Below are 23,243 nucleotides of genomic sequence, written 5' to 3'. Positions count from 1 at the left end.
AATATACTTACCCGTTATACTTTTTCTAATGTTAATAAATGGAATTTAAAGAGATTACAGAATTATCATGTATAATAAAGCTTCTGATGAAGAAATACTGTATGAAGTTGAGAGGCTATTAGGAGTGACATGAAGACGGGAAGACAAGAATGGGAAAGCTGTCAATCTCAAGACATGTTTTCCAGCATGCTACATAGTGTACCTTCTAGCTCTTTTGTTTAATTATTGGATCAGCTGATTACTTAGCAGTGAGGTACTGTAGGTCTGATAGTCTGCATGTTGCTTAATACTTCAAATTCAGCTACCTGGAAAATCCTGTAGCACTTGATTGGTGGTTTCTAAGAGTGTAGATGCTGCTGATGCATTGGGGTCTCCTTTAAAGTGCTACCTGTGTTTATTTCTGGGTGTATCTCCTTTTTGACAGAGTCATTGATGGTGTTATTTAAAGCTACTGGTCTTCTTAGTTGGAATCAAGTTGTTACGAGAGCAGAAGTCCTTTATGTGCCAACAGAGTGTGGTTTTGGCTTGTTTTTTTCTTCTGTATATTGGTAATGCAATGAAATCCCAGTTTCTCAGAGTTGCAATTGAGCATCCAATTTACAGTGAGCTGTGTCCCAGATAATCCCGGTTAGTATTTCAGAATTACAGACCAGTTCTTCTGAAAACTTCTCCACACAATTCCTTTAACATCATTAAATACTTCCTTTTATATCACTAGACATATTGCAGTCCTACGCCAGAGACAATTTTTTTTATTTAAAGGACTCACTTGTTTTTTTTTTTAAATAACACTTATTTAGAAAATCATTAGAAATAACCATCTTTTGATAGCATTAAAATCTAAAAATACTTGGTTATAGTTCATATGTCTTAAATTCTCAATACTTTAGGAAAAAGAATGCCAGTTTTTGGTTGCTTTTGAAAAGAAAAAAAAACACAAACAAACAAACAAAAACCCCAGGTGTTCATGCCAGAATACCTAAATGTCTGGAAACCACATACTTTTTGTTTATGAAGACTGAGAGGCTAATGTTTATTTTTTGAGTAAAACAAGTGTTAATGAGGAAGGCGGGTGATAGAGGGGCTTGGTGGGCACCTGGCAGCCAGCGGAGGTCAACCCACCATGGCATAGAACATGGGCTTTCCGTAAATGGGAGTACATAAGGTTAGGAATTACTTAGAAAAATCTATTACCAGACAGTAAATGTTCAGAGAGGCTTTGTCTAGTTTGGGGTGCAACTGATGGGAAAGGTGGAGGCTGGAAAGTATTTAGATTGCAGAAGGGAAGTTCACAACTGTTGCAGGTTTAGATGGACATAGATACTTTATCTTTAGCCAATATTCACCTGGATTCTTTGTCTTCTGCTACATTTTAGCCATCTGATGCAACACCTTTGAAGACCAAAAAGAAAAATCTCAGCTCTTACTCGCCAACAACAGGAACACGCCAAATGAGTCCATTTTCATCTCCCATGAGTCATGATGCACAAAGTCTCAGAAAAGGCCCATCAAATGGTTAGTTGAACATTCTGTCTTTCTTACTGCAACACCTTTCTGGTTATTGGCTTGATTTAGTAACTTATGTCTCATGTGGTATGTTTGATTTCTTTTTTCCTCTTAAAGAATTTTAATGTATTTTGGAAAAGCTGGTGTTGATTTTTAAAGCTTGAATCTTTTAATTATTGATCTTGGGGATGTTTATGAAACAACTTGTTTATGAAACAAGTTTTGCTTTCTGTTGATCAGTATTAAAAATGTTTGACTTTGGCTCAGCAAAAAAAAAACCCTGCACTGGCATTTTTGTCAAGAATTCCATTAATTCTATGGGTTAGGCATGTTTACGCTAGCAATGTCCTTTGTTTTCTTTCTAAATCCGGGCTTTCGTGGGTAAAACTGGTACATGCTACTGACAGTGACTTTCTTCTTCTTTGAAGAACATGATGGGGGAAATGTTCAGAAGCTGTGTGCAAGATGGTGCAATTCATTGTGTGTAACACACAGCTGAGATCTGGACTATCTCATGGTCAGGAAGGCTGGCAAGAAAAGATAGGTGCATGTGATGCACATTTGATTTTGTAGCCTTTTGAGAACTATGTTGAGATTTGTAACGCAAGTCGTGGTTTATGTACTTCTAGGTTTCTAGTGGAGGGACAGGCTTAGCTGTTCTTGCCAGTAAAATAAACGCTTGCATGCATGCATACATATATACAGCATTTCTCAGCTCTGAGTCTGCGAATATTGAAAGTTATGTAGATTTTATCAAATTAAAGCTAAAAGGGAAGTTCACTCAAGTCCAGCTCTTCTTTTTTGCATTCTTTTATGTCATTTTTGCTCTTGTTTTTCACAGTAAGGCAGTCTTTTGTTAATCTAACATAACACTGAATGTCATTAGCTCTCAGAAAATATAACTTTTTTGTGATTATATTATTTCCAGTTCACTTTAGGATATATGGCCACTTAGTGACACAGACACAGTTTTTGATGCAGACAAACTGTGACTGCTCAAGAAGTATATTTCCAGTAGACTAACCTGTTTTTATGGCTGTATTGGTTGTGGTCTTTTTAAGTGTTGAGGAACCATTAGATCACCTCATGTGATTTTTTTTTTTTTTTTTTAAATATATGTGTGTGTGTGTGTGTGTGTATATATATAAAATATAAAGAGACTTTCTTGTCTCTTTCTTCAGCCTAAGAGCCTTTATTTCCTTGCAGTACAACTGCTAGAAAGATAGTTAGGTGTTGATTTGAAGACTTCAGATTATTTTTTTAATGATGATAATCCGTCACTTCCCTTGTTAGCAAGTTCCTTGTTCAATTACCTTCGCTACTAAAAAAAAAAAAATCTTGTCTGATTTTGAATTTGTCTGGCTTTAATTTTCAGCCATCAGTTCTTGTTATGCCTTTTTGTTGGGTTAAAGTGCTTTTTATGCCCCATATATTTTGGAATTTATGTGCGGTAATTGAGGCCTCACTAACATTCATGAATTATGATGAGTAGAAATATTCTGAGCAGGATAGAATAACCATTGCCTGAAGTTTATCTAGATGTCTGCAGATTTTTGCACTAGCTGTTGCACCATATGCTCTCATGATGGATCTGCAAAAGTAGATTTTTCCTCCAGGAAAAAAGTTTGGGTTGTTTTTTTGTTTTAAAGGAATGTGATCATGAAACTTTGGGATTCTGTTAAAACTAGCTCAACTAAAATGAAAATCACTGGAAGCTTTCAAGCTGAAAATACTACAATCTGAGAACATTACATCGTTTTTTTCCTGTTAAAAATAGCAGAGTACTTGAGGAAGCATGGAAGTACGGGATACTTTGGTGGCAGTACAGCTATGCATAGTTACAGGCCTGCATGCAGGGGTTTTGGTTTGGGTTTTTTTTTCTAAGTAGTTGTCATGCTAGGAAACTAAACAGAAGTAGCTCTAACCTAATTCTTTATTGTGCTATCAGTCTTCATTACGACCTGGCTTTGTGTCCTCATTACCTGCTGGTCAAACAGTTTCAGCACGGTCAAATTTGTCATGAGCACTCACTGCCATGAAAACTCACAGCTTTCCTACCAAGTTCTCTGCTGATTCCAGTTTTCCCCAAAATAGCTGCAGTTCTCCATTAGTACAAAGCTTTTGAATTGGGCGTTTACCCCTGGACTCGTACAAAAATGACTGTTAGAGCCATTGACATTCCAAGAAGCCTTTGGAGGAAGATTTAGACTATTTCTCCCCATTCTTTCAGTGAGTGATAGCATGTCTGGATATCCACCTGCACTTTAACATTTACCTTTGCAAAAAGCTTTTAAAATTATCTATAATGATAGCAGTCAGATTAAAATTAATTAAATTTAAAATGCTATGGCTCTTTAGATATGTTCTCTTGAATATCCCTACATGTTTGTAATTACCTGCTTTAATGACCTCTTTCCTTTAGTTTTAGTTGTTGCCTTTTTGGTGACGTAATAATAGAAAAATGTTTGAATCTATTACAAGTTTAAAAATTCATTTCAGCGTCTCTACGTTTGTGTTACACGCCTTATCTCGTAGGTGAAAGAAGAAAAGGGGCGAAATGTCTTGAATTAAAGTGCCTGTCTGTTAGGATGTCAAGGGGAAAGGTGAACGTGTACTGTATTTCCATACTGGTATTAAGTACGGACATAAGGGAACATTCCTTTTGCCTATAAAAAGCCTGATCACATGATCATAGCTGACATTTAGGTGGATAATTATTCAGCAACGTACTACTAGTTGTCTTTTTTTTCTCCTGTGTTCATATAGCTACAAGATGATGGTATATAAGACCTCCTCTTATATCACAGGTTTCAGGTTGTCCTTTTAAACCCACAATTTCTCCTCTTCTTCTAAAAAGACACTTCTATTTTAAGTGTTGTGGTGTTCTAATAGATTATGTATATCACCTGTAAGGTGTTAGAATGTAAACTATATTCTGTTTTTCTGTGATCAATGTGTAAGAAAACAACAGAATGAAAATTACCACAAAATTAATGCCATTAGCAATGAATACTTCTCACAATGCAAAATAAGTTCACGAAGTTGCATGCGTCTGTCTCAGTGAGGAAACACATGGAAGTTACCTATGTATGTACCTGTTGGAAGGACAGTAGATAAGAACTAATTTAAAACACCTTGTGCACTTCTTTGGCACCAGGAAAAAAGATTTCATGTGTTTTGGACAGACGAGTAGAGTTTGATTGGCTACAAGTACAGTGAACTCTAAATCTGAATTACTGATATGCAATTCTAAGACACTAATTGTCAAATGCACTAATTATCTTATCGTTTAAGGGGGAAACTGTTAGCAGAAAAAAAAAAGAATGAATGTGTGAATTATTCCTCTTCCCCATTGTATGTATGCATACAGCCCCACCATTTTGTCCTCAATAAGTATCAGATCTAAAGAAATCCGTTGCACAGAAGAAAATAAATGTGTCCAAAAAAGGGAGCTTTTACACTGCGGTAGAAAATGAGAGACTGAGTGTGTGGATGATGCTGTTGAGGGGAGAAGTTCTTAAGGTGGAAGTAACAAAAGCTCCACGTTTCATGATGTCTTCAGCTTCAGCTACAGCTAAACAGAAATAATTTCTGCCATTCAGATGTGACCTCTTTATTGCTGGAATCTAGGCAGATATAATGCTTAAAGTGGTAAAAAGTGGCCACATAGATTGTATGGAGCACAATGTCATGAGTAATTCTGGCCTGACTACTTTCAGTAGTATTGTACTGTGGGATCTTACCAAATGTGACAGTATATACTGTTTTACAGTACTAGTTAGGATGGATGCAGTACTTTTTTCTGCAAATACATCCCCCTCTACACTAGCTGGAGGGTGAGCAGAATTGACAAGCTAATGTACTGACTTTAAAAACAATAGTAATCGATACACAACATAAAATTTTAATCTGTTTTTGTTCTAATATGATTTCTTTCTGAGTTGTATTGGTTGTGAAAAGTTGTGTAAATAGATGTAAATTCAGAAAGTCTTTTGTGATTAGTGGTGTACGATACATGTAACGAGGCCTTGGTAAGTGGCTGTTGAACAGTCTCATCAAGTAGATAGCAGCCAGTGAGCCAAAGATGTTATTTTAGCGCAGCACAAACTTTCTTAATCTAAACAGCATCGCTGAAAACATCACCCTGTCTGCCTGCTTTGGGAGAGCAGTCTGTGTTAGACACTTGTCTTGGAATCTGGTCGTTCAAGGATGCCTAACCTACGGTGACAGAAAGGAGTCACCAGTTTACCAACACCATGTGTGAGCCTAGGTTTTTATTAACAAATCCACAGGGTGGACTTTTGTGATAATATCCTGTTCCTGTTTCCTCACAGAAACATGCAGCTGCTCAAAATATCAGTGCACTGAAGTGCAGAAATATGACTCGCCGTGCAGAGTAATGACAAGTGGCATATGATTTGTCATGCCTCATCATATGATGAGCTAGAATATTATATTGTCAATATAGTGTGTCAGAGCCTCTGGAAGTAATTTGCCGTGTCTTCCTGTAGTTGTTTACAAGATGGAGTTGGGGGCCAGGCACTTTTGTATTAAAGGAAAATGGAGGTTTCGTTGCTGAGGCATTCTAGTTTTCTCATGGTAATGCTCTGTGCTAATACGCTGTATTTAAGCCGTTAATAAGATAAAAAGCTTCTGGGTAGAACACGGTGACTGCATGTCAGAATAATACTAACTTCCAGTTATTGATACTATAATCCTAAGGTTTCCACAAATATGAATGAAATGTGAATTGATGAGAGGTCCGATAACAAAAGAGTAAATTACAGTGAACTTCATGTGTTTCATTACAAGGGAATCTGCTCTACTTCACAAGTGAATTTTGTTTGTTTTCTCTTCCTAAAGGATCACTGAGCAATGAGGGCTCATACTAACGCCTTTTCCATGTGCTTCAAATACTCAAGACCTTATTTTCATCTTTATTGTGTCTTTTCTTTCTTGTGAACCTCCTAGGAAATGGAGCTGAGCAGAACGGTTCAGAGAGCAAATTATCCAGAAGAGGGCAGCCTCAAACAGAGGAGGATGCGTAAGTGTTGTTAAGTGGGTTGTGGCTGCAGTGCCGTGATTTTTATTTACAAAAGATTAATATTTCATACAGAATTAAATTAATAGTGACTATTTTTTAATACTTGTAATCCCACAGGATTGGATATTCAAAGGCACTGAATGGTAAGCTTACACTTATAGGTACAGGGCCAGTAATGCAGGACACTTCGTGATTAAAAACTAGCCACAGATGGTCGTGCTGAAACTTTGTATTTGCTTTGCAAAATCTTTTTAAATTCTTGTATTTTCTTCCACAGTCATATTTTAAGCTATAAAATTCATGATGTTAATGTACTTTGAGCAGTCCACAGTTATAAAAAGCACTTAAATAAATTTTTCAAGTAAAGTCTCTGATAAACTGCTTTCCTAAACTTGATAGATGTGAGGAAGGAGAAGTCATAAAATATGTTAGAAGTAAGGCTGATACTGTCTTGTGTTGTTAATTGGCTTCTTTCTACTTTCCTTGTGTTCCTGCTTCTGACAACAGGTCATACTGTAAGTGCTGTTGGTATCGAAGGCAGAGCGTAACTTCTGTGCTGCAGTTTGCGTTACTGGCAGAAGTGTCACCGTGCTAGTGCGGTGTTTGTGCAGGCTGGTTAACTGATCTTTCATCATATTCTTAAGTAGATGTTGATTCTGGTATTCTGCTTCTGTATTTTGTTGTATGTATTAAATATTTGTATCGCAGTTGTACCTGGTGTCCCAGAGGAGAATTCCCTTGAGGCTAGTTATTTTATGCATGCGTTTATTTTTTACCACCAAATAATCTTTGCAACATTTATTCAACTAAATATTATGTTTCTCATGTTTGAAGTTGTAGCTCTTTGTTTTGGTTATTGCACCTGAACTCTGAATGTGTTTGGTGGTTTTGGTTTGTTTTTTGTTTGTTTGTTTGTTTTTTTTCTTGTAATGGATGCTTTCCCTGACCATTAGCTTGAAATTTCTTCATTGTAGGACAGTAAGTGTCTTCTAAGTGATGGAGCTGGACAGATAGAATTGTTTGTTTGGCGTGTTAGATAGTAAAAAATAAAACCTTACAGTTATACTCGTGGAAAGCGGTAAACTGATTAATTGAGGAAGTTTTGTGGTTCAGTAAATCCCTTGGTCAACACATATAGACTTGTTTCTTAGTGATAGTAACCTTGACTTGAAAACCAATTTGAGTAATCATAGTCTTCATTGACATGTAAACTTCTGCATTCAATAATTCAGTATGTTTTTTAAAAATTGCAAGATTTGCAGAAGACTAGCAGTTAGTGACATGCCAGTAAAACACATTTATAAACAACCACCTCCACACTAATATTTATGTGAACTTGCATGCACTTTATTTTTACAGGTGGAAAATACATTGTACAATACACTGACATTAGCATTTTCTTTTCTGTGTGGCCTTCTGTTCCCACATCGAACTACAACAGTGATAAGTTTTTCTCATACTGTAGTTCTGTTTCTAAATTTGGGGTTTCTTTTAAGAGTGATTCTCCCTTCTGTGGGAGGAAGCAGTAAATAGAGTATTTCTCTGTTTGTCTGTGTTTGATACGCATATTTCAATGGTTTAAAGATAAAGTAGCCTAAACGCTAATTGCAGGAATTTTTTTCAATACATGCTCAGCGCAAATCCTTAATCATGCTTTAAAGTCTGCCATTTAGATCTAATCTGATTGTGTATTATTTTAATTTTTATTGCAAAACCCATTAAACTCTGAAAGCTGACCTTCTTTACACTGGTAGTAAAATATATTTGTGGCTTAAAAGTGGAGAGAGAGTTCAACAAAGCTGAACAAATAACATCATGCGATGTTGTCCCTCTTGGGCTCAGTTTTTACTTCTTAAGCTTCCTGTGGCTACAAGCAGTGTTGTATGGTCTGGAAGTTCGTGGGTTTCGGGAAGCTGTCCTCTTGGTTAAATTGCTGTTCTTAGGAACAAATGAGTTAAATTCATGTTTTTACCATTATCTTCCTGCAGATCATAAGAACATCCTCTAATATTACTGAACCTGAGTTCCTCTCCTCAAAATTAGGATATATGTATTTTTGGCAGCTCGCATATAAATCCTACCCAAAGGCAAGTTATATTTGGTGTTATACGACACAATCAGGTTGCACAGCCCGTCTGTTCACAGTTTGTCTAGATCCATCCTGAGTTCAAGGTGAAGAAACTCTGGGAAACATTGTAAACACTGATTTTCAGCAAGTGGTGATGTGGTTAATTGAAATTGTTTCATTTTAACTTTTTGTGCAGGTTCATGGAATTGCAGTCCAAAGTGAAAAGTTCATTGGTTAAATTTCTGAAAATGAGAGCAAACCTGACAAGCCTACAGGTCTGTTTCATACTGATTTACTTTTAAATCCACTTTTAATATAGGATTTGAAATAAAAATTAAAATCTTACGTGAAACATTTGAGTTTTAAGGAATAAGGAGGCAAATAAAATACTTGAAACCAGGCAAGTTTGACTTGGAAATACAGAAAATGCAAAAAAAACCCCAGAGCTTAGTAAATTAAAAAAAAAAAAACCAAAAACAAAACCCACAAAGTGGAGGAGTTGCTTTTCCAAGTGCACCATTTTGAATTTGTATCACTCCTCATTTTGTACACAATTAAAAACATATGAAGTAGTTATCAACTATTATTTATAACTTGAAGTATGAATTATTACTGCATAGATTTTATGTCCTTGAAGATTAAATATCTCTTTGTGTTGAAGTGATTGTACTATTTAATTTACCACTAATGTATCATCATTTAATAGTCTGTTTAATACATGCTAAAATGCAAATCACTTTTCTGTTTTATTCACATTTTGTTTCCTGAATAAATTTAGCACAGGGTTCATTGCTGTATATCAATATCTGAGAAATAATTCAGTGTACTCAAAGCACTGTATGAGTTTTTTACTTGCATATGTGGTCTGACAATGTTTTATTTACAAAAAAAAGACTGATACTAATTTAAAATATTTTAATTGAAATGCTTATTTTAAAAGTCTATTGAAAAATCCTTTCTAATTCTCGTGAGATTGATAGTGTATGTTTTTAGGTCTACCATGAAATACTGAGGAGTACGTTCTATCGAATCTTAAATGCTCCTGGATTTCCATTTTACTAACATATTATAGCAAGCTTGTACATGTGCCAAGATTGCTTTTCTGGGGATCAAGTGTTAATCTGTTTAAACAGCTGAAGACTTACGAATGAAGCGTAAATAACAGGAGATTTTTAAGTAGCACTTTCAAAGGCACCTTAATGCCGTTTTCCAAAGTAGCGTATGTTCTTACACCCTTAAACTTTTTAGTCCCTTTGACTTTCTGTGAAGTGGAATCTCATGCATCGTTTGTAGCTTACGAAAAATTTCCCAAAATTCTTTCTTTCAGATGTTTTTCGTAAGTTTTAGACGTTCTAAGTAGATAGTTTGGGAATGAGATTTAACAATGTCTTTAATTATGGTTTTTTTCTAGGCTTTAGAGGGCAGTAGAGAGCTTGAAAATATCATCGGTGCCTCAGACTTCTCTGAAAGTGCCTCAGACATCCTGAGCGCTGAAGTGCAGAAAACCCGGCTGCTAAGTAAGGACAATTTTCAACAATATTTATCCCCTTTATACCAATTTAACAATGATCACTCCAAACGTTTCCTAGAGTCATACCCCACTCTGTGTTATAATGGAGATATAATAGATTGACGTGTGAGTTCTTTTGGTCCAGGACAAACGCATCTTAAACGTCCTTGTGCATCCAACCGGGGACATAAAAGAAAGGCAACCAACCCAACGGGCCACTCTTCTAACTCACAGGCACCGATGGGGAGGAAAAACTTGCAAGAGCAACACCTTTTCTTATGTAAATAGTTAGATACTTAGTGGGTAGTTAGCTAGTGATTAGGCTAAACGTTTGCACTTTGATTGCATTGCCTTTCTTCACTTTTTGCAAGGAAGTTGTTTTGTTTGTTTGCCTGTTAGGAGGATTAGGCTGAATATAGGTTTCCAGGCTTTAAAAATAGCTATTCATGTGTCTTTAAATGAGGGACATACCTGATGGCTATTGTGTTGGGATAACACAGATGGCACATCTGTAATACTTTTCCAAAGGAACCCAGAAAGCCAAAGATTTTCTTTTATATGTGTCCGGTTTTAGGAAGCTCTTTATCCTTACTCCAAGTCAGAGGTTCCGGGGACATGCAAATCCTCAGCACCAAAAAGTGCCTTCATACTTCTATTCCCAACTGCCTCTGCAACTAGAAGGGGGTATGTGATGGGGAAATAATTTAATGCCAAAAACTTGCATTATTAATGATTGCAGGGAAAAAAAAAAGCTATTGGCTTTCAGGGAGAAGAAATAAAGATCTCCCTTACCAAGTTATATCGTTAAGAGTTAGAAGTGGTGAAACGTAGGTGTAGGCGCTCAAGGGGCCCAATCTTTATGCCTCAGAACAATTTGTTCCTTTGTTTTCACAACAGCAGCACCTTTTATCTGTAGCCACATGGCATGTTTGTGGTACAGGTGTGTGTCTAAGACTGCATCTGCCTACCACTACATCTCCTCAAAGGTCTGCATATATAACATCCTTCTTGTAGACTTTTTGTGCCAGCCTCTGATAATGTAGTTCCCAGCTGATCAGGGAATACAAATAACATATGCATATACATAGTTCCTGTGACAGTCCCTGGACAAGCATGCAATGAAGGTAAAACAGTTTCTTAACCTGCAGCAAGTGCTATGTTTTGCCTGTAGGTACTAGTCTACAACCTGTCTAGTTGCTCTGTATTCTGCAGAGTGTCAAAACACTGGAACCAGCTATAGGAAAGCAAAACCTAGGGTGACTGCTTTGTTCACAGTTGGAAGCAGGTGAACAGTAAAGCCACAGGTGCTCGAGATTTTTTCTTACCAAAGAGCGCTGTGACTCTTCTAATGCATGAGCTGCATGCGCCCCAGCAGTGGAATTCATGCACCACACAATTCCAGCAACTACTGTTGTTCAAATTACCATTTCTTTCCTGGCTTGTATTCCAATGCTCATTTGGTTTTCTTTTTGCATGCATATACGCTGTACTAGCTCCCACTGTAATGCTTATTACCAGATGCTTTCTTATACAAAATGAAGTTTTCTGAAAATAGTCTGTGTTTACATTACTACCCTACACTGTGGATAGGGCGGTAAGGCTGCTGTGTCCAGGAGAAGGCTGCAAATGAGATGTCAGACCTATTGTAGACATTTTCTGTTACCTCCGCTCTTTCTGTTAGCTTCTTGTTGCTTTCAAAATGGGAAAGAATCATCTTTTCCCTCCATCTCTGAATTAGGAACAAAGCACCATGTCAGCACTAGAAGACAAAGATGGGAACAAAGTATGATATGAGGCTTGTAAGCACAACTTCTCAAAATTATCCTAGAATCATAGAATAAAATTATGTTAATTTTGAAAATATTTGGGGGAGGTGAGCACAATTACATGGGTAAGTGGGGTTTTTTGTCATCACTTGAAGAAGAATCCAAATGCTTTGAAACTGAAAAAGGAGGCATAAGTATTATTTTCTTTGAAATCTCTGGGGCAACATTTATTGATTTCAGATTTGTTTGTTTGACTAGTGTGTCAAGCAGAAGAACTGCAGCTGTTGAAAAGAAACCGTGGAAAACTTCCTACCCGAGGTAAGAAACTTTTTATAACTCCTATTTAACAGATGTTTTGATGATTCCTTTTAGTTGATTCCTTCTTAGTTCTTTCCACTTGAAGTAAGCTGGGTAACCTATAGTATGTGAAAATGATGATAATCAAATATGTTTCTTCTGAAAACTTCTGCACTACTCAAATGTAAATTTCATCTCTTCAGCTGTTTTCCTTGTATTGGGTATTTCTCCATCACAGTGTGAAAGGAGGAAAAATCAGTAATGGTCTTACACTTGAGGCATGGTCTGGAAATAAGTGCTGTCGGGTCCTAAAGCGTTTACGTACTTTTTATGTGTACCAGTCATCATTCTTCTTCCTCACTCTCACACCCAGTGAAATCAACAGATGTTTACAGCCGATATTCTGATATTTCTGTTATCTTCATGCATTCTATCTTAAAACAGCAAAACCAGAATCAAAATCGGTGATGGCATCTCTACTGCTTTGTCAGTCAGCTGCCCCAGCGAGCAGGGCTGCTTCGTGTCACAAGCAGCCCCTTTGATTTTGGTTGTATCTGTTCTCCCGTAGGCCGAAATTCTTTCTGCTGTGGGGCATTCTTGTAAAGGAAGGAAAATTGATCAAACTCAAGTTTCCTCGGCTCCAGCAGATTACCACAAAATGAAAAGGAGTGACATCACTTTTTAAGGAGTTTGGCTCGTGTGTGCAATCTGCTGTTTCTGATTTACAGCTCCGCAGGTTCTTGTGTTCAAATGGTCACAGCCCCCGTCTGATACTGGTCCCGGTGAACGCTATGGACCGTTGCAGATTGAAACAGCCATTGCTTCCCTTGTGCACCACTTTTTAATGGTCACCAGGATATACATTTGTAGTTCCATCTTTGCTCTAGAAACTAGCCCCTAACACTAAACATAGATCTAGTTGATCAGGCCTGTTAGATGAGAATTTAGATAATTTGTGAAAGTAGAATGGAAAATAGATTCATGAGTTTAAGTGGACCAATTTTGATGAAGTTTCACTGTCAATTTTGGTTTAATAAAGAATAAATTCAGTTTTCCAGTCTTGAAAATACAGTGGTAGGAGAGGCAAACAAGTATGTGATAAAAGAAGAGCATTCAGAGATGTTTTACTTTGCCTTTTAGTCTTGGATGTGGTTTTTCATAATTATTTTTAATTAGTTATGCTCAAGACTTAAAACTTATGACTGTTCTGAGGCTTGATACAGATGGAATGTCACATTATCATCACATGGTGAGGCATGAAATTTATTTACTTTACATAAACAACCTCTACTTAAAACAACTTAATACAAAACATTCCTTGCTCAATGGGCGGCATTATGTAGGACTCAGTATATCATTTTGTGTGACCAGCACAAAAAAAGGCGTCATTGTTTGTCCATGACTAGCATTTACAGTAAACAAAATGTTTTTGAATAGAATGTAAGCAAACTGTAAAGCAGCTGCCAAGAGATGAAATCTAGCCGGTACGTTGCAGTCCAAAACATGCTTTATGTGTCTTGAGAATAAATGTGTAGGTTGTGATATGCGTATTAAAGGAAAATTTAATAGGTTCAGAGTTTCAAGGAGTGAAGATAACATTGTAAGCAGGAAAGCTACTTAAGCTGGCTGATACAAATTGTATTAATACTTTGCTTCCAAAAAGAAAAACACTGACATAAATCGTGTCCGTGACTCGGTCTCCTGCCCAAGTAAGAAACAACAGGAGAGCGTTGTAGAAGATCAAATACTTGCAGTGTTAAGGAAAACTATTTTCAGACTGTATCTTGTAAGGAAATAAAAAGTACTTTCTTTTCTGTTGTTCGTCCTTCCAAGCCCATGGGCAAATGCGATCACCCCTGCTAAGTTTAGTTCTAAACATTCCTAACTGTCGTAGCTCAGCCCCGATCGGGACCAGACTACGCAGTCTCTCTCTCTCTCTCCCCACCCTCCGAGAGAACAGGGAGAGATGATATAAGAAAAGCGGCTCGAGGTTTGGGATAAGGATAGGGAGAAATCCTTAAAGTTACCGTTATGGGCAAAATACAGACACCGCCTTAGTAAGCAGAGTTCCTTCTCAGAACAGATGAAGTGGTAGGAACACGATATTCCACAGTTTATCCCGATTCATGTCAGATGGAGTTTGGACTGCGTTGGGTCTGTGTGTACAAGCAACTAAGGAGCTTGGGGCTGGACTGCTGGGGGATTGCTGTGAGGGGGGGTAAATCACGTTTACAACGTATTTCTACCTCATTCTCAAATAAAGTAGAATACTTTTGTTGACCTTTAGACATACTTGGGTGTCTGTGTCCCACCTATCCTTCCTCTTCCTCCTCCTCTGGGATCTTCTAGGGAAAAGGGGAATACATCAGACTTCAGATGTGTGTTTTCAGGAACATATCTGTGGATTTTTCTGACTGTAAAAACCCTGACCTAAAAAACATAGGGGTTTTTTTTTCCCAGCCCAAATTTGTATCCACTTGCAGGGAAAAAATGTCATTATATCCTTTCTGGGAAAAGGAAGTCTGGTGAACTGGCTAAGCAGAAATTAATGAAGCGAACTGAATGAATTCACCAGTAAATTTATTCCGAAACTGAGTTTCTATCCAGAGTTTCCATTCCTTGAGAGGAAATGGAACAAATACCATGACTGCCTTTGCTTACAGCAAAACGCGCACTTTTCAGGGAAGTGAGATGGATGTAGGGGTTGGACCCAGGTATTGGGAAAGGCCTTTTTATCTAGCAGATCCGTAGGCCTCTTTCGTAAGAATGAGTTCATGAGCTGACTGTGAGGATGAGCCATGTGCTCCTGTTTGTGCGAGCCCTGCTTCTAGGCATTTGTGACAGGTTTCGTTTTCTGAGGTTCGGCTCTTTTATGTTTTTAATCTGTTTGGGAAAAGCTGCTAATGCTGACACAAACAGCAGTTCCTTAGCTCTACCAAGGTCCTTTCTGTTAAATCCTAGGCTTCTTTCCAGCAAAAGTTTGACGAGATCTATCCAGCAGCCTTTTTGTGGTGTACATCATCTCTAAAAGCAAAGGTGATGATGCTGAAGGAGTTTTTTTCAAATGGGTTATTATTAGATGGAAATTTAGAGCTCGTGTTTGCAAGCTGTGTGCTTGCTTTAGTTCTTAATTGACACTAAAGGCCAGGTTTGGTGCTTTGCTACGACTCTGCTCTGAGTTAATGGCCCTGTTTCTGAAGGTCTGAAAGTACGCCTGCTATTCAGTTGTGCTCAAGTTCAGTCAGCCTGGTACCAGACATCTTGTGTGCCCAAGGCTGCGTGGGCCAGAGCTGACGCACAGACTAGAGCTGTGATGCGGCTGCAGTCTGGAGTACACGCCTGCCTTTGCCACGGGCCAGAGAACCCTTGGGCCAAGAGTCTTCAAAAGAGTGGCACAACGGGGCTGCGCTCGGGCAGGGATTTCTTTCAGAAGCGCGGTCACTGTGACGGCGTGACTGAGCCCCTTGAGGTGCAGGTGAATGGCAAATTAGAGAGAGATTGTGCAGATGCTCTGCACGCGTTCCCGACTGGTAGACGATTCCTTGGAGCTGAAATCGGCCAGCGGACACGGGCGTCCCCTTGGAGCGTCGTGTTCTGTGTCTTTGGTGAGACAGCGTCAAGAAATGATAACTTTGTTTACGTGGTGCTGGAGGGAGTCTGGCCTTGCTCATCTGCTCTTCTGTGCGGAAGATCTATCTGCTCCCAAGGCTTTTCTACAAGTTGACATGGGGAAAAGTTAATCTCAGTTGTGTTTTTCAGTTATAGCTCGGCGTGAACACTTGTACGAGGCGCTGCACTAGGCAAAACAGAATTAAGACGGCGTGAGTGGGCGTTTGCACGCAGGACTCAGTGCAGCTCCCTGTTTTGTTTACTCGTTAGGTTATTTTGAATGTCCCCATGAGAGACCCAGAGAAACTGTTCTGCCCTCCTGCATTTACAATCAAAACTAATTTTGAGTGCACCAAAACGCACCTAGAGAAGTGTGCTGTATTCTACTTTGTATTGCGTGGATTTAGAAGTGGTGTTGCTCCACTGGGTTTGACCGTACACAACGCTGGCGATTCTCCTCGGACAAGTGCGTAACCTTGTCTGCTGAAAGGTGAGGGAGCTGGCGGCCAGGTTTCGGTCTGACCCCCAACGCTGCGCTCTCTCCCAGCAGGTTGTGGGTCTGTGGGATTGTATCTGCGCCTTAACATTTTGCGTATTTTAAAATGCGTATTTTAAAACACAACCTGAGATTTGAGAAGCGTCTGGGTCCCAGGTCACCGGCGTGCTGAGCTTTTTGGATGGAAGGAAGGGGGCGTATCACAAACCTCTCCAATGATTTAACATCCTCTGCTATGTAGATGAAATATTAAGCTATTAACTTCCGTGGCAGACACAGAAATGCACATGAGACGTATGACTGTAGGCCTCAGACGTATATACATACAGACCTGTCAGCCTGCGCTGTGTATTTAGGTGTCGGCCACATTTATTCACGAATTCCACGCTTGTGTTTGTCCTCTGTTTTCCTGTGTGCCTTTTCACGGATGCAATAGCTGTTAATTTTTAATTCTAGCGGATCTAGGCTATAGAGTATTAAGCTTAATGAAAAATTAAAAAGAATTTTGTTCTTTTAACAGCTAAATGTAGGATAAATACTGCTTTCTCCCATGAATATAATTATTTTAACTAAAAAAGAAAAGAAACATTAGTTTGGACTCACTTAGTAGCAATTATATGTTTAAGAGGTGTAAATAACTCGCTATCCAGACGTTACAAATATCCAGGTGCTCTGTATGTGCTGATGACAACAAAATTGAAAAGAAAGACTGTAATAATTCTGACTGGTTTTCTCTGCAGAAGATATTGATTATTTGTGTGTGGTGAGAGATTTGGAAAATTCAATTAAAGGAGTTGTGCAAAGGTTTCATAAATTTTCCTTGTACAGCGTGTACACAGACATTGTTGCGTATTAAATCAATGCAGCACTTCACAATATATTTTCTTTGAAACATAAAAATAAATAACATTTAAACAGTTCTGCTTACTACAGAAACAAATTTTATTTTCTGTGAAGCATTTAGTCATGTGCTATCACTGACTCATACACATTTGCCAGCTGTAACAAATTTTATAGACGTTTTCTCCAGAGACATAGCTCATATACTATGAATTTTTAAATGAGCAAATGGTGAAGAAGGGATGTCAGCAATATAAAAATTGATCAGTTAAAAGATAAAAGCATAAGTAAAGAGATTTGTATGGTAGTCTTAATAGGTTTTATTAAATAAAAATACTATAAAAAGACAGTAATGAATAGACTGGAGGTTTTAACTGGGGTTGAGGTGGAGAAAAATTATTCTGGCACATTTAGTAGAAGATTGGTTTTATATCACCTGACAGGTGAACATTTTTTTTTCTCTCTGCTTTTTAGATCTGTAAATGTTTTAGAGCAGTCAAACTTGGGAAAGAATGGCGGTGGAAATAGGATGGGAAAATAAACTTGGGAAGATTCTGCCCTTTAAATGCTTTTTGTGGGCCGGGGCAGGAGAGACCACGGCAAAGGGCAGCGAGGCTTCCACCAACCCACCCGCGCTGAGGTTTCTGGTGACCCTCCAGCTGCTGCCTTGCCCCTCGCAACCCTAAAACGTGGAGCTGGTGAGAAGAGGGCAGGCTGCTCCTGCACCCAGCTACTGCTTGTGCCACACAGACGTCTTTCTGGTCGCCCTCATGGATCCCTTCCTTTCCTAGCTGCTCCGGTCACAACAGATTTGCACACAGAAGTTTTGTTCATGTTCTCTTTGGTTTTATGGAGTTTAACTGAACTGAGGAGTTCTGCATATAAAAATATCAAGAGAGCAGTGTTGTTAGGAAGTTTTTTTTTTTGTGCTGTTGAAGGTTTTTGAGAGCAATTCATTACCTTCATTAGCTCATACATCAGAAAAAAAAAAAAAAAACCCAAACTAAAAAAGCTTAAACTGCTGCAACAAGCATTCTAAGTTTTTGGAGCATATGAGTGGTACATCATATTATCTGAATATCTAAATCTTAATGCCATCTGTATAAATATTACTATAAATGGGGCTGGTTTGTCAAAATGTGCTGTCATGGTATATATTTGGGAAAAAAAAAAGCTGAGTTAATGATGTTTTATATGAACCTGGGCAGCTTACATTTTTAAGACAGCTTCTCAGAGTGAAATGCCGATCTTGGCATGGTTGCTGTGGCGTGTATGGGTTCTTTAAGTACTGCAGCGTCAGAATGCCGCGATCCGTCACTGAAGAGTTCGTAAAGGCTGAGTTAGAAAGTTGCATTTAGTACAAAGAAACAAACCTGGAATTAAACCTCAGTCTTCTTCTGGTACTTGCTGTACAAGACTGGACAGCTTCCTATTTTAAGCAATAGTTAGTGGTATTTTTTAATGATAATTTGTGTAAACAAATGGTGTTTATTAGGTATAAGGCTGAAAAGTTGTACCTGAGGCCAGGTTGAATCGGATGACTTTTTTATGGAGTAGCCTTATAAAGACCTGGCTCAGGACAGAGTTTCTGGCTTGCTCTGGGTCAGCTCCAGGTAGTGTCCCTGGCACCTCCTGTCCGATCCCCAGGCAGGTCTCCTCGTCACATCGCCTACGGGAAGCGTGTAACAGCATGCCAAAGGAGGAGAACTGAGAAACGGAGCAGAGACCTCCCCACCACCACCCGTGTCTTCGGTGGCTTTGGTGCCTCTCTCCGTCTAGGTTTATATGCAGCCCCTTTCCTCACAGCGGGAGTCTTTTCAGCTGTAAGCCACTGTAAATATCTCAGTCTGTTTAATATAAAGTGAATAATTCTGGATTCTCTCTTCACCCTTTTGTGGTGTTGGAATCAAAATGCACTTACGAACCATCAGCAGACACTAAGGGTACTGAGACCAGAGCTGATCATCTGCTGCAGAAAGCCGTTTGGAAGTCTTGGCACTCGGATGCACCTGCTTCCAGACCCTTTCCCCGTATGTTCTCATTCCCCGAGTTCCTTTCTACCCTCGCACGCCTTTCCTCTACTTCTTCCAGCCATCTGCTCGACCCTTCAGCCTGGCCCTGCCCTCCTGGAGTCGGGGGCTCAGGTGTGGGTGCCTCTCGTTTTGCTGTCCTCTCAGAGGACACGGGATGGTTGTTCCTCTCGTGCGATCCTTGACTGGATTCTGCTGAATCTTCTGGTATGGTCCTCATGGATTTTTATTTATTCTTTTATTATGAATAGCAAAAAGGACCAGCTTCTAATACTCCTGACACATTCTGTTCTGCTTTGTCGTCACTGGTAACGATGCAGCATATGTGCATACGCTCACAAGTAATTAAGACAATCTCCTAAATTACTGTTGAGACACAGTAACTGTATGAAGTAGAAGGAGTTCTGTTACCCACCGCCGTAACTTATTGAACTCGTGTTTGTGTGAGGATTTTCGTAATCCCTGTAACAGCACCGTTGCGCTGTTTATCGAAACTGCTTTTCCTCCTCCGCAGAGTTCGTTCAGACTGCCAGTAGCTCTGCCTTCCTGAAGTCGCTCCTCGACTGAGGTGAGTAGCCCCTCGCTCTGCTGTGTGGCTTCTCGTACTGCCACGGGAGTTTCTAACTGGATTTTTTTTCAAGAATGGCAGTTCATCTGAAATACATGTAACAAAAGCAAGAAAAGTTGTGTACTTCAGATTATCCCTCCTTAAACGCCACGGCTGCTGCCACGCAGTTCGCCAGGGAGGCTGCCCGCTGCCGCCCTGCCGTGCTGCTGATGGGTGTGCGCCCTTCACTGTGGTACTCGTGCGCACATGGACTCCTCAGCACGCTCAGCCAAGGGCCCTTGCGCGGTGCTCTTTTCCAAGAGAGGACAGCGGGCTGCAGGGCGGGCGGTCCGGTCGAAATGGCAGCAGCAGCCCAGTTCCAGCCACCCCCTTCCCCAGGAGCATCTTGCTGTCCTGTTCCATCTCTGCGCGTGCACCTCGGACAGGCTGGGCTTGCTGCTGATCCATCCACTGCATCAGCTTAGCATTCCCAGAGCAGAAAGCAGAAAGCACTGTCCTAACAGGCACCTCAGGACATGTTTTATGGGTTTGTAACTTCCTCCTCCTTTGGCTACTCGTCTTTCTTTCAGTGCTGTAAGCAAAAGCCCCGTTAGCAACTGACCTTGCCCCTCATCGTGTATTGCGAGTGCATGAGAAAAGGGGGTGCTCGTATCTCTCATAGCGTCTAGTGGGACAAAGCAGCCTGCAAAGATGAGAACGTCTGCAGGCTCTATCAGTTCCCTGTGTAGCGGGAGAAAAATCTCTCCTTCGGAAAGTGAAAGCATTGCAGTTCTCAATAATCAAGGGCTGTGCATAAACAACCAGCTAACTCGCACTGACCACAACTGCAGGGCTTCACTTCGAAGCCAGCTCAGAGAGCAGGCTGTGTGGTCTGCTCACGGAATATCGTGTTTGCGCCTCATGGCCAAGAAAAGAGACATTTACTTTGTCTGGTTCTCTCTGTCCCTTCCCAAGTGTGACCAACGCTGTAAAGCCCTTTTTGCTTTTCTTATTGTTTAAAAAATACAGTTGTGATAGCTAAATGATCTTTTAGCCAGTATTTCTCAACTTTTTCTACATAGAAAAACTACAGCATTTCCTTAAACCATCTTAAAATGTTACTGCGGTTCAAGTGAGACCGCCTTGCTCTGTACTGCCTTAGGATGCGTCTGGCTGTATTTTTTTTCGCAGTGAGGCTGGTCCTGGCCGTAGGACAGACGTGTAATTCTGGGCAGATCACATGAATGATGATGCTGTTCTCTAATTGCTATTTATTTTAGTCATTCCTTATCTCCACACAGGCATTATGTGAAAAATGCATTCCGCATCAACCCAAAGTTCTACATCTGCTTGACTGTACTTAAAAGGAGAGAAGAAATGGCTGTAAACCTATCTCCCCAGCAAATACCAGTTTGGGATTGCTCGTTGCGCTAGGCAGGTGCACATCTAGATAAAATTTCTGGCATCTATTTAAACTCAACAATGCGCACAACCAGATAATCTCAATGTAAATAATACATCATGGTTGGTTTATGCAAGCACGTGTACAAAATGCTGATTTAGGCTGGCTGCTGCATGGAAAATAAACTACAGGCTGCTGTAGCTTTGTATGGAGAATTATGCTGCCTTGTTTGGCTGGTTTTCTTTTTTTTTTATAACGCTCCCTCCAAGAACTGGGTGAGAAGAAGCGATATTAAAAAATGAACTTTGGGTGGCAGCCCTCCAGTGGGAAACGGTTGCTTCCTGCCGGTCATTTAATCAATTCATCACCCCCAGAAAGTGAGCAAAACAGGATTTAAATGACTGCATCTCCTTTTTGTGACAGCCTGCCTCAAAATTTGTGATTTTTTTCTCATTAGGATGGGGCTCAAACACACACTGTGTCACACACACTATCTAAAGGTGTCGGATTCAAGCCCACAGTGTTAAAACACCTGGCTCTACTAACATTTGCTTTTTTTAGGTCAACATTTTAGTTTTGTTTTGGTATTTAATGATATATAAGGAGAAGTGTTATAAACCAGTGTTTTGGTTTTTTTTTTCATTATCCTCAAAAGCACCTCGCCAGCCTAGTGAATACCCCACATTGCAAAGCAGTGAGGTGCAGCCTCTCTCATGTTGAAAGAGTGCAGCAGAAAGATGATTTGTTGTGGGTTTTTGGTTTTTTTTTTTCCCCCCCAGAGAGAGAATGTGCAACATAAATGCACAGAACTGAACGGCCTTTCCACCACTGCAGAGCGCTGTTAGTCAAACCGATTAACTCTTTTTTTTTTGTTTGTTTTTCCTACACAACTCTAATTCTGAGACTGGAATCAGAAATGTATTCTAGATTGTGGTTAAACATGTATGCACTCAAGCTTTGGGAGTTTTTAACTAATAAAAATTTAAAAAAAAAAAAGTTTTTTACACTTTAATACCTGTGCAATTTGATTGGAATAAAAATAGATTGTGTCAGTTACTCCGGTTACCTTCTACACCATCTCACTGAAGCTTTCGGTGCTGTTGTGGGTGGTGGTTGTTGTTGTTGTATGTAAGAGCTCGACCAGCTCATCGCTTTGTATGAGCAGGGAAGGCTAGCCTGACCCAGCACTAGTTTATATAACCTGCTTGTAACTTCTGTAGCTGGAAATTAAATAATTATTGATTTGAAAAGAGTCTGTACACGAACGGTGTGCCAGGCTAAATCAAGCTGTTCCACGTACTCTTCAAAGAACAAAATAAAACTTGTGATGAAAAGAACAGTAAAGGTACTGATGGACAATAGTGAGTTACAGCACTATGAAATACCATGAAATTTGGTATTTAATCATTTCTGAGGGAAATAGAAAGTTACATACTGAGATGGGGCTGCAGATCCTCCTCAGGCATGCCTTGGCTATTTAAGCCGTTCCTGTTTCTTTGACCTCCTGGCGTACCAGGCTTTTGCCTTTCAGGAACAGCTGGGTCTGTTAAGAACCATTTCCAGTTCCACACAAGGTGGATCGTATGACTCTCACTTTATCACCCCTGGAGGCCACCTCAAGGACGAAGAAAAGAGATACACTCAAAACTAATGTTTTTGTACGGGGGGAGGCTTGCACCAACATCTCGTGATGAATGCGAAAGAACGAGGCTGATTAGAAACCCAACTCATTCTGCTTCCTTCCCTCTGCGTTTCCTGTTTCACATGTTACTGCGTTGGAAGCAGACGTTCTCCAAGCTCCCTGAACGTCTGGCAGTCTTTCAGCCAGCCGTGCTTGGAGGGAATGCCGCAGTTTTCAGCTTTTGCAGCTTCTGGAGACAAAGATTCCTATGTATGCATCGTGATACGCATCACTGCCACTCGGCCCACGCTTCTGAAAACAGAGGCCATGCTGTGGGCAGAGCTCTTGCATGCCACGATTGGAGTCACACCCTCAGAAAAATTCTAAATACTTGCAAAAATATTTAAGTTTTGTTGCTTTATAGTGAACTGGTACAGTGTAGGTGAACTGCTGAACTGTACTGGCGCCCAGTAACGTTACACTGACTCCTCAGGAGCACCTTTTTTA

General features: G+C 39.7%; 1 protein-coding gene across 2 annotated transcripts in view; it reads left to right on the top strand.

Moving 5' to 3' along the window:
• The window catches only part of ITGB3BP (integrin subunit beta 3 binding protein), a 29,982-nt gene that overhangs the window by 6,046 nt on the left and 693 nt on the right, over positions 1 to 23,243 (top strand). Inside the window, exons 3-9 of one of the 2 annotated variants that reach the window (XM_086753105.1) lie at positions 1,377 to 1,515; positions 6,478 to 6,550; positions 8,815 to 8,893; positions 10,030 to 10,135; positions 12,153 to 12,212; positions 19,681 to 19,734; positions 21,015 to 21,330. In XM_086753105.1, coding sequence (XP_086609231.1) covers positions 1,377 to 1,515; positions 6,478 to 6,550; positions 8,815 to 8,893; positions 10,030 to 10,135; positions 12,153 to 12,212; positions 19,681 to 19,733 — 510 coding nt within the window. In that variant the 3' untranslated portion in view covers position 19,734; positions 21,015 to 21,330. Of the gene's footprint in view, positions 1 to 1,376; positions 1,516 to 6,477; positions 6,551 to 8,814; positions 8,894 to 10,029; positions 10,136 to 12,152; positions 12,213 to 19,680; positions 19,735 to 21,014; positions 21,331 to 23,243 lie in introns of those variants that run through there. The other variant, XM_086753106.1, reaches the window with a different exon arrangement.

Source organism: Chlamydotis macqueenii, chromosome 8 (genome assembly GCF_036417535.1).
Source record: "Chlamydotis macqueenii isolate bChlMac1 chromosome 8, bChlMac1.mat, whole genome shotgun sequence".
Classification (NCBI taxonomy): Eukaryota; Metazoa; Chordata; class Aves; order Otidiformes; family Otididae; genus Chlamydotis; species Chlamydotis macqueenii.
The sequence above is the reverse complement of the archived record's forward strand: the minus strand, read 5'-3'. Positions and strand labels throughout refer to the sequence as shown.